Here is a 12120-nt window from a genome sequence, read left to right as displayed (position 1 = left end):
TTCCACTGAAGGCAAGAACTTGAAATGATGCCACATAAAATTAGGGTTGCAAATCACCTGCAACTTCCCCTGCAAACAAACATACAAATTAAACTTTCTAAATAAATGTGTACATGATTCATTTTATAAGCTTTTTGTCTTGGGGAGACAGCACTTAGTGGAAAGCCTCGAAACATGACATCCATATCCTGAATAGAGGCAGCACCCAACAGGGAAACTAAGAACCATACATCAAAACAATTAATCAATATTCAGCTGCATCCTTGGATTCCATTTAAACATCTGATCAAAAACTAGAATTTTGGTCCCTGGAGTTCTCATTTGTATAAGTTGGTCTATAGACTGCTGTGGCTGTTTTGGTGCCATGTACCCATTTACTTTTCTTGTGTGTTTGTACATGGTGGGTTGGCGGTGGTCTGGGGATGTTGGATGACACAGGAGAATGTAAAGATGGTTGCAATTCAACATGGACATCAAACCCTTTTTCTTCAAGGATTGCACTTTCCAAATATATTATGCAATTGAAATAAGTGTTGACTAGTGCCAGAATACTTACCATGCATGCATTTTATGAAATAATCTAATTCTGAAAGGCACATTTCTCTTTGAACATGAGGGGAAGGTTGTTGATATGCAAAGAATGAAAAATGACGATGATCAGGATCATTTCTTGGCTTTGCAGTCTCCAGGATTCTCATGTGAGCTTCTCTATCATAGCATGGGAGTGCATTCTGACCAGCTATGGTCAATCCTCGATCCCAGGCAGAATTTAGGACCTGCAGAGTACAATGAAGGAAGGAATGTATTTATTAAGATATTTTAGAGGAACCAACCCATATCATCTTGCATAGAGATGCGAGATGATTATCTCATATGCCCCACATGGAATCAGGTTGCGTAACATGTGTTAGATGCCATGTAAACCATATGGAACTCCAAGTGAATTGTGACGAGTATAGCAGGTAACCCTGTACTCAACCTTATGAAAAGGTAGTGATGATAAAACTACCTGTATCAGTAATTCAGTCACCTTTTGGTTTCCCTAGGGCTGAAAAGCATAAAGTCAGGCTCCCTCTGAAAATGGGAATCTATGACAGTTTTGCTAGCTTAACTTCACATAATAATACTGATAAGCCTAAAAGAGGAGAGAAAGAAACCGCATATGCTCATCACCTGCCAGGAAAATCCCTCAGGATCGGCCAATGCTTCATCATTCTCCAGAGCACAAAACTGCAATCCTGAGCATACAAACTTCAGTGTCACTGAATGTTTCTTAAGAACCTCGAAAACTGGAGAATAGCCATCTTGATTACTAGGATTGTAATATCCTGCTGTGAGCTCTGCTGCATGGCTTGTAGCCTTGTACCACCAATAAACTGCCGGAATCTGGATAAGTATATATTTGACTCCATCTTGGTCAGAAGACCTTTTAACTTTAACCCATATATGTAGTGATCAATGTACAAGATCATGCCACGGTAAAAGGAAAATAATGAAGCTATGTCGCATGAGATCAAAACAAGCATATGATAAATAATTTAATCTCCTACTTGGGAGTTCCATCAGCAAATACACCATACAATCACTATTGCATTCTGCCTCACTCTTAACAAACTAGCTTCACCCATCCACTCAATTTTCATCATGTCTAAAACAAAATTACCCCTTTATCATCAAATCAAATAATCAAGAAAAGCAAAAAAAATAACACACAAACCTTGACGTATTTCCGAAGAATAGTAAGATGCTTCCACAAAAATGCTACAGTTAAAACCCTTAATGCTGCTTTTGGTTAAATTACCCAAAAAGAAATTCCAAAGTGAAAAGGGAAATTCCAACGATTCCTAGATCATTCAATTTGGAATTCTAGTTTAAAAGTTATGATTTTTTTAAGTTTTCATGGCAAAAATAAACAATAAAACAAAAGAAATATTGATGTCAGTGCATGGTTTACTCCACCTAAGCCGCGTCGAACAGTGCCGACTGGCCCAAACTAGTCTAAACTGGCTGGAAATGTGTGTAGGTATCTTACTCGTTCTGACAAGTTCAGAGTCTGGATTAAGCTCATATTATCCAATTTAATCCCCATCACGTCTGAAATCTTTTCATAACCTTCCCAGAACGTATTAAGATAAGATAACAGTTTTTATAATAATTAAAATCCAATTTTTCTTTTTGATTCATGGGATTTTATCCATTTTTTCAGCCTTCGATCTTAAAACTACCATAACTTTCCGAAATCTAACGGAATTTGACAAAACAAAGGCCAAAACGTCAGTAGAGGCTAAGAAAGCCTCCTAGGCTCCCAGCTACATAAAAAAAAAAAAAGTGAACTTCTTGTACACCCCTTGATTTTTAAAACCTTACTTACAGACTCCTTGGGACTGATGGAATACCCATTCCGTTAGGGCGAACCTGTTAAGCGATGATGTCAACAAGCCATAAATTCGTATAAGGCCAAAATACCCTTATGGCGATAGGAGTTTACCATAATACCCTTATTGGATAAATTAGAGTCTATTGGAGGAAAAAATCGAGTTTGAGAGTGTTTGGCAGAGGACGGTTGCAAGGACACCGGAAAAGAGGGCGGTGACGCCTTCAGTCTGGACGATCTTGACGCCAACGGCGATGGAGCCCATTCTTGGTGGTGAAGGTGGCGGTGGAATGTTTATGACGCTTGGAGCGGTGGTTGCAGATGAGGCGTTAAGGCTTGAGGGTTTATCCACAAATGGGATATCGACCCCAAGAACGGCAGAAGAGGCCATCAAGACTCCGTTTCTCCCGCCATCTGATAAGAGAGGGTTTAAATGGTGGAAGGAGAAAGAAATGGAAAATAAAGGGAAATGGGTTTCACGTTGGGGTAGATGAGATTCTAAGTCAGTGGAGTTCGGTGAAGTGGGTTTAGATGGTTTAAAAATGAAAATAAAAAATGAGAAGAAGAAGAAGAAGAAAGGAAAATCGGTTTTGGTTCTTCTAGAGGTCAGCAGCCATGGCTGGAATAAAGGAGAAATGGGTTTTTTTTATTTTTGGTTTTTGGGTTCAGAAAAGGAGATGGCTTTCGGTGGTTTGGGTGGTGTTGGTATCTCGGTGGAGGTGGGATAAGAAAAGAAATGGAGCTCACGGTGGAGGAGAACCAGGAAAAAAAAATAGAAGGGAGAAGGTAGAAGAAAAGGATGGTTTTGGTTGGAATGGAAAAAAGGAAAATGAGATGGAATGGGTCGGTCAATAGAAGAGGGTTAGAGGGTTACCAAAGAGAAAAAAGGAAAAGGAGAAGGAGAAGAAGAGGTGCTGCTGCTATGAACGCTGGTTCTCCCCAGCTCAGGGAGCTTCGGCCATGGTTCTCCCTAAAACCCTTTTTGGTTCCTCCTCCAAAACTGTTTTTTTCCAAGGGTATTTTGTTCATTTTGGGCATAATAATGTTCAGTCTCCTAAGTTAGTATTTCTGATCATTTTAGTCACAGTAAGTTATATTTAGATGTTTTATGATTTATTTTGACTTCTTACATTTTTAGAGCATTTATATACATTTTTAGGAATCATGCATTAGAACAGGTAGTTTGGTCATTTTCTGTGTTTTCTGTAAAGTCCGAATTTTACTGTATTTTATGTACTTATTTACTCGTTGTAACATAGTTCTGATATCAGTGTATAAATCATATTTTATTCTTATTTACTTTCTTTTAAATTATTGTTTCTCTATTATTATGGCATTGTGGTAAATTACATGTCCATATTTAGGGTTTTCATTTTATGTTAGGGCCGATTTGCCGGATTTGAGCAAGATTCAAATTTAGAGATCTACCCTTTCTTCCCCAAAGGTTTCCAATAATCCCAAAACTCTATGTAGTATTGACATAAAGTTGGAGAAATGGTTTCGTAGAGGTGTTTTTACCTTGGTTGTACACTTGAACTCGACTACTTGTAAGTTGTAACACTCGTATGCTTGTACTAGTAATACTTTGGCATTGTATATACTAAATGGTTTTCCTTCATTTCTAATGCATATTTTAGTTTCTTTCATTGAATTTTGTGTGTTTTAAAACTAACCTATGTGTATGATAGGCTATATTTGAGAATGTATATAGCACGGTACAGCGTACACTACCAACCTAGGGTACGGAACCAAACTACAATTTTGGGTGTGTTTTTATCAATTCAAAAGTTCCCATATATTTAGAGATGCTAAATTAGGGTTTCCCTGAAATTTCTGGCCAAAATATGTCCATTTGACCACCGAAACGGCCAACCAAAACATGCAAGTTTTGGTCGAATCAGTCGAAACCAAAATTTCGAACCTTGGGTATTATACAATTGACAGCAGCTATCATGACCAGAGTAAGGCCATTAAGAGGTCCAATTGATAATGAGTCTTCCAGCAAATGCTTAGATGGACCATATGCATGCTATCAGTCAAAAAGCAACAGTTCTATTGTCATCACACGCAATAAAAGCACGTGTATATAATCTACAGGGAAGAAACATCTGGATCCATACATAATGAGTACCAAAGGTAGAAGTAAATGGACCAATAGCTGACAGGTTATATAGATTATAGAGTCAACCTTTTCAGTTTAAAGTAGTTGATCAAAGTAACAAGTATAACTAACCTTCACAACTATCTGTGTCTCCTCAAATGCAAGGGTTGCAAGAGAGAGTACACTATCCGCATGGTCTATTAGGGTCTGTGCATACCAATGGAGGAAAAAGCGTCCATAATAGCTATCATAATCACCTCGATCGCAGAAGAACCCAGTCTCATGTGGCCTAGAATTATATTGACCAGCATTATCAGGTCCCCTAGCCCAAAATGAGTGCCCACGCAATTTTGCTGCTTTTCGTAGACTCTGCTGCAAATATTTGTCATAGCACTGCATAAATTTATAAAATATCATTGGGAGCATTTTGAGTCCGTATAAGTTCAAAATTTTATTAAGACTTGAAAGGATATCAGAATGTACAAATGAAGACAGCAAAGCTATTATTCCCTAACACAGGAACTGATGTAGATCAAAGCATAAAGAAGAAGAGGTTCAAAACACTGTTCACGTTACTGTTCACAGAATACTGTTTATTACATTACATATATATATATATATATATATATATATATATATATATAGAGAGAGAGAGAGAGAGAGAGAGAGAGAGAGAGAGAGAGAGAAGAGCATGAGAGAGCCTCCGCTACCCGGACATCAGGGAGCGGGCATGGGGCGAGCAGCTTAGATAGATAGGTTGGCCATTACTGGGAGCAGCCATTCTACTTCAATCTGTATCTATCCATGTCGAGCGACAGCCCCGGTCAGCCCTGCCCTAATGGAGCTTCGGAGTCTGCCGGCAGCGCAGTCGAGAAATGGATCCTGCGGTTTGTTTCAGCGGGAACTCCCTCGATCGGTTCTCCCATGGAATATATATATATATATATATATATATCAGATCTAAACCAGTATCTGTTTTTGGGTTATATTTGTGATCCTATTCTGGGGTTAAGTTACTTGTGACTTGGCCTTACATTAGGAACCTTCATGCATCTTAATGGAATCATTACCAAAGAATGTGGATTGCAGTCCACAGCTACAGCATTCCCAGATTCATGCAATGGTCTTGACTCTTGAGTCCTCTTGTGGAGGTAATTGAATCCATTCTTGGTAACCCTGGTTGGGATATGACCATAATTTTTTTGATGTAGTTCATGCTTTGAATCTTATAAGTCTTCCACAGGTTATAGAGCACCCCCCCCCCCCCCCCACCCTTTTTTGATAGCTTATAGTGTGCTACTAATACCAGAAATGAGCAGATACCTTTAATGCTTCTAATGCAACCCGGGGTTTCAAAAACCCTGATTATAGGTCGCTATGGGCCCAACCAAGTGCTAAACAGGTCAACAATTAAAAGTAATGGCAATTTTGTAATTAAAGGCAAGTTCTAGACCAACACATGAAGAGAAAAGGTTTATGGACTCAAATGGAAACAAATATGTAAGCAGAGGGTATTTTTGGAAACTGAAATAAGAATGAGGAATAAAATAAACAAAATCAGAATTGTAGGGGTTTTGTGTAAATACTGAGAATATGGGTTCAGTAATTACGTGACAACCTCTCGATAAGGGCAACCAGCTGCAACCCCACCTACTTTCAGATGAAATAACTCAACCCACTGGAGTTCAATTGACTGAAAATTCAGGCTGAAGATCTTCATCCCCACCCCCCAACAAGAAGCATTCGACAATGGGCCTGCAAATCAGAACATTAAATAGCAAAAAGTTTCTGCAACTGATTCAGGCGGTAGACACTAAACCAGGATAAAAGATGGGTTAGGATCTCTAAAGCCCCAACTCCTTTTGGCCTCAAACCTTAGCAGGCTGATTCACTTATGGGGGAGCAACCTACTCCCAGAATCTGAAAGGTATTGTATTGATGGAGCTCGATCCCACTATGGGGCTGTAAGTACTGCCCAGAACAGGAGCAGGGGAAAACGATAATAGAAAGCAAGATAGATGAAGAGAGACTCACAACAGGAATAGGGCAGGGAAAAGGTGGTGGAGGGCCACTGAGAAAATGGGAAGATATCTAAGATGGAATCTCACAGTTGTAGGGGGGAAAGAGAATCACGTCACCACACACTCATGCTGAGCAACCCAATCAACTTTCTATTTCAAATCTGTTCAATGAATTGGCTAACAAGCATATTTATAAAAGTGAAATTGAAAGTTTCCTAATTGTGGTCTAATAAAAAAAGAGCATCCAAGTGCACGAGGCTCCCACTACTGCAGGGTCTGGGAGGGGCAAATGTACGCAGCCTTACCCCCTGCTTCGCAGGAGAGGCTGTTTCCAAGTTTCGAACCTGCAACCAACAGGTTGCAATCGCGCAACTTAACTGTTGCCGAGGCTCACCCACTAATGCTGAAATAGAAATAAAATCTAACCAAAAAAAAAGCATCCCAGTGCATGAGGCTACCGCTACTGTATGGTCTGGGAGGGGCAAATGTACGCAGCCTTACCCCCTGCTTCGCAGGAGAGGCTGTTTGCAAGTTTTGAACCAGTAACCAACAGGTTGCAATAGAGCAACTTAACCATTGCGCCGAGGCTCGCCCACTAAAACTACAATGGAATAAAATTCTAACTCTAAGGCTACATTTGGAAGCCATGAAAAGAAAAGAAAATTTTCAAAAATATTTGAATTTGAGGAGAGAGATAGGCACATAAATCAATCATTGTATCATCATGATTTTTGTCTTTTTTGTTTTTTCTTTTCTTTTCTTGGCTACCAAACATAGCCTAAGACTAAAAATGGAATAAAACTCTAGCCTAAGTAAAAAATTACAAACTAAATCCAAATAAGTAAATAAATAAACTACTAATATCCTACTAGGCCCAAATCCCAATTCAAGTCCGGTTCTCGCTCGATGCTCTCAAACAAGTTTGGTCCAGTGCAAAGAACTAATCTTGCATCAATTCCCTCGGTGCTGAGAAAAACTCATAAACAAGTTTTGTAAAACGGAAGAATCAACATCAATCGATGGGCATCCATTTTTTACCATGGTACAAAATTTCGCGATATATCGGCAAAATATCGATAAATTTCGGATATTTCGAGTGGGCCGAGACGAAATGGAGTACCGAAATGAAAAAGGTAAATATTTCGTCGATATCTCGTGATATGTCGACGATATTTCGTGGCCTCATGAGATATCGTCGAAACAATGGTTTTTGACTTAAAGTGTCACGTGACACTTGCATATAATTCACAATTTCGCAGATCTCAGTCGAAATATTGACCGAGACCTACTGTAAGATGAAGTTTTGTCCATTTTTCTTCTTCTTCCAGTCTTTCAAGCCAAAGTCCAAGACTCCAAGCGTTGTCAAGCTCTTTTTTGACGGATTGTCGCCGGAAACACGTCGGAGGCTCATCTAAGCACATCCTCCAAGCATTTTTTCACTATTTAAGGTAAATCCTTTTCCTCTAAAACTATTTTTTTGAAAATACTATGTACAAGAGTTGTTGGATGGTGATGAAATTTATATATTTTAGACACTGGAGGCCGATCTACAACCTCACGGTGTCGAAATTTTTTTTACATATGTATATTATATTTTTTATTTTCTGGTTTTAAAAATTGATTTTCCTACAACTAAAATAGGAAGGCACAACCGCACAACAATTATTATTAGCACTTGTGACTTGTGAGTCTTGCACTCTTGTAAGTTGTAAGTTGTGATTTGTGAACTTGTGACTTTCTGTATTGCATATTAAAGTATTGAGCTACTGAGTATTGAGTCATCGACTATTATGGAGTTTATGAGAATATGATTTATGAATTATGTCTTATGAGTTTTAATTAGTTTGTTTAAATTTCTTTTATGTCTTTGACTGCCTAATCAATGTGCATTTAACTATTTATACATTAGGGTCGGTGACCATATACTATCAATCAAGGGTGGAAGCCCAAAACACCACTTTGAGTTTTTTTTTTTTTGCAATATGAAGGTTGATTAATAATAAGATAAATCAATTACTACGGGAACTCCATAGATTTATTGAATCGGTTACTATTCCGGAATCTCAACAAAGAGATCAAAATCACTGGGGATATTATGTGATTACTTGGTATCCAAAAAACTAAATATAAAGGAATTCCAATTAAATTGAAATAAAATTTAATAATCAAATAAGATAATTGGAATTGCATTTTTTTCTTTAGTTTATCTTTGAATTTCGAATTCTTCCCTTTTAGTTCTTACTTTTACTTTTTCATGTCTACAAACCGGCCCATTCAATTACTAGAGGGATGAACCCAATCCGAAATATGAACCATAAAAGAAAATACCTATTAAACCGATTAAATGTGTTTACTTAGCTTAAATAAGGGTGTCCATGAACTATCAGGCCTAGATATGGCCAAAAACCCACCGAGATGGACTGCCGAAATATTGTAGAAAAAATGCAATTTTCGGCAAAATTTCGGAATATTTCAGATATCTCGGTAGGCCCTAGATACTGATATATCACGAAATCTTAAACCTTGTGTTGAAGTACTGTTCATGTGACACTGTTCACGTGAACAGTGATTTGGTTGATATGTGTATCTTCTATTGTCCTAGTCCTAGTTGGAGTCCTAGTTCTAATTATGTCAAGTCCTAATTCTACTGTGCGTTGTTAGTCTTAGTTTCTTTTCCTATTGTAACTTGGAATCCTATCATGATTAGGAATTCCTAATCTGATTAGGAGTTCCCCTTTCTATTGTAATTTGAGATTATAAATACAAGCACTATGAGGGAGAGTGATAAGTTGAACTGTTCTCTCCTCTTCCTCATCTTCTTCTCTTTCTCTCTTCTTCCTCCATTCTCGGTTCTGGTTTTCTTCATCTATACTCTGTTACATGGTATCAGAGCTATGAAGAAGAAGAAGAAAAAATTTGTAAGTTTAAGAAGAGGGAAGATCTCTACAAGTCTTTTTTTTTTTAAAAAGGTTTTCTTATCATATTACTGGTGTGCTTCGGTTGTTGAAGACTGCAGCTGAGACCCCTCTCGTGGGTTCTATTCTTCCGACAGCGCAAGATTTATTTTCTGTTGCTATTTGGTTTGTGCTCTGTGATGTAGTTATCGAAGGAGACTGGGATCCCTTCTTTGCTCTCGATTATTGCTGACATTGTTATCGATTGATCAATACCTGAATCGATTCCGCTGCTAATTTATTTGCTGATTTATTGCTCATGGGTTGAAGACTCGAAATCGATTTGCTGGTTTTCTGGTTGCTATTGATGTGCTGATTTTCTGCTCAAATTCTGCCTGAAATTTGTTGGGAATTGATCAATGAAAATTGTTTGATCGAAGCTCAGCTAACCAGTGTCACTGCTGCTCTTGGTTTCAAACCAGATGCTGGAGATTTGTTTGAATTGATTTATTTCTCTTAGAATCCACAAACAGTAAGCTGATTCTTGGAGTGGTGGTGATTCTTCTGCGTTGCTGTAGTAAGATGTTGATATCTGCTGCTCCTTCGAATCTGATTTTGAATCTGGGTTTCAAATCTGGTGTGATTATCTATGTTTGCTGATCGAAGAGAGAAAACAACATCATGCCCCTTTTCTCCCCCACGGTGCTGCTTCTCTGTTCACTTTACCGTCTCAGGTTCTGAAGGTTGAAGACAACCACAGACGTGGTGTCTTTATTATTATGTTTTCTGAATCCCATTATTGCCCCCACTTTTGCCCTTACTTTTGCCTTCAATCACTTCATAGTCTTTACTTATTTTCCCTTCCAAGTCTGTCCCCCATTTATAAATCTAATTCCCTACATGACCCATTACTTTCTTATTTACCAAGGGACCCTTGCAAAATTCTGGTTATTTACGGAACTGCCATTACCTTTTTAATACATTCTCCTGTTTGACTACCCATTTGACCCTTGAAAATTCTGGTTTATTACCAGTTTGCCCTTTGGCTTGGATTATATTTAAAAGTGGATTTCCACCAACTTACAGCCATGCCATCCTTTTTCTTCAACACCGTTCTTTTTCAATAATTCTAATTCCCTTCATATCCCATACCTTTGGTATTTACCCATAACACCTTTGGAAACTTCTAGTAAATTACAATTTTGCCATTCATTCCTTTTTTCATACCCATAGCACTTTTGGAGAATTCTGGAAGTTTATACTTTTGCACTATCTCTGACATAATCTCCGTTATTTGTCCACGTGTACTACTACACGTGAGGGGGGGATTATGTACAATACACCTGCAGACATTGCAGAACGCAAAACTTGCAGGAACATTGGTGCAAAACATAGAAGATCAGTTTTCTCCACCATTGCCATTGGGTATCCTTCGTTATTGGGTTGAGTTTGCCGTAAGGGGGAGATTGAAGTATTGAAGAGTATTGAAGATATTTGGTTGTTGCCTACTTGAGGACTTTCAGTTGGGTTGATACAATGTTTTTCCACTGCCTAATTCAGCTCGTTTCCGCTACTTGCTGCTCTAGTTATTTAACTTCAAGATTTTATGTCATTATGACAATCTGAGATTCATCACTGGTTAGCTATTGAAGATCGTTAAAAGCTACCTTTTTTTTGGAAGAAATTGTAGTCCCGGTTTGCTGATCATGTCTGTCCAGGTTTTGAAGATCAATTATTTCAAGTTCTTGAAGGTTTATTTGGGAGCTACATTCATCTGTCAAGCAAGATTCTGCTGCAACTTAGTCTCTTCTCATTTTGTTCAAGTTGGGCATTAATACCTTGTATGCGCCAACTTGAGGGGGAGTGTTTGCATTATTATGGAGTTCTTTTTTTTCCTTTTAGTTCAAGCTGGATCTTCTTTCTTTACTTATTTGTATAATCCAGCTTGAGGGGGAGTGTTGAAGTACTGTTCATGTGACACTGTTCACGTGAACAGTGATTTGGTTGCTATGTGTATCTTCTATTGTCCTAGTCCTAGTTGGAGTGCTAGTTTCTAATTATGTCAAGTCCTAATTCTACTGTGAGTTGTTAGTCTTAGTTTCTTTTCTTATTGTAACTTGGAATCCTATCATGATTAGGAATTCCTAATCTGATTAGGAGTTCCCCTTTCTATTGTAATTTGAGATTATAAATACAAGCATTATGAGGGAGACTGATAAGTTGAACTGTTCTCTCCTCTTCCTCATCTTCTTCTCTTTCTCTCTTCTTCCTCCATTCTCGGTTCTGGTTTTCTTCATCTATATTCTCTTACACCTTGTTTTTTACTGTATAAAATCATCAATCAAACCATGATCAAAAGGTATGAAATCTGCGACACGAAGTTCATTGTTGAAGTAGCAACTTGGAAATATAAAATCTAAAGGTTCACTTAAGATATCAACTATCACGATCTCCTGATGATCATTGGTAAACGAATTTGATTGTGGGGCTTCACATCCATAATAAGACCATCGATTAACTCCTCAACTTCAATCTCGAGTGGGGACTGTTTACTTCAACTTGATCGTTACTTTCGTTGTCCACCTTTTCTACCACATTTGATCTGTCTTCTAAAGCTTCTATCATGCTCAACATCTCATTATGGAAGCGGTTAGTATTATAAACAATCTTCCGGCAATCTGTCCTAAAATTAAGAAGCCGTGTTTGGAGATTGTGACAATATAGAATGTA

General features: G+C 38.1%; 1 protein-coding gene across 2 annotated transcripts in view; it reads right to left on the bottom strand.

The window, feature by feature from the left end:
• The window catches only part of LOC122646140 (beta-amylase 8), a 44332-nt gene continuing 32212 nt past the window's right edge, over window positions 1-12120 (bottom strand). The window contains exons 7-10 of one of the 2 annotated variants that reach the window (XM_043839632.1): window positions 4608-4868; window positions 1174-1386; window positions 557-776; window positions 1-69 (exon numbers count right to left, since the gene is read on the bottom strand). In XM_043839632.1, the coding sequence (XP_043695567.1) occupies window positions 41-69; window positions 557-776; window positions 1174-1386; window positions 4608-4868 (723 nt within the window). In that variant the 3' untranslated portion in view covers window positions 1-40. The remainder of the gene's footprint in view (window positions 70-556; window positions 777-1173; window positions 1387-4607; window positions 4869-12120) is intronic. The other variant, XM_043839633.1, reaches the window with a different exon arrangement.

The sequence above is a fragment of the Telopea speciosissima genome, chromosome 11 (genome assembly GCF_018873765.1).
Source record: "Telopea speciosissima isolate NSW1024214 ecotype Mountain lineage chromosome 11, Tspe_v1, whole genome shotgun sequence".
Lineage (NCBI taxonomy): Eukaryota > Viridiplantae > Streptophyta > Magnoliopsida > Proteales > Proteaceae > Telopea > Telopea speciosissima.
This window is presented reverse-complemented; position numbering and strand designations above follow the sequence as displayed.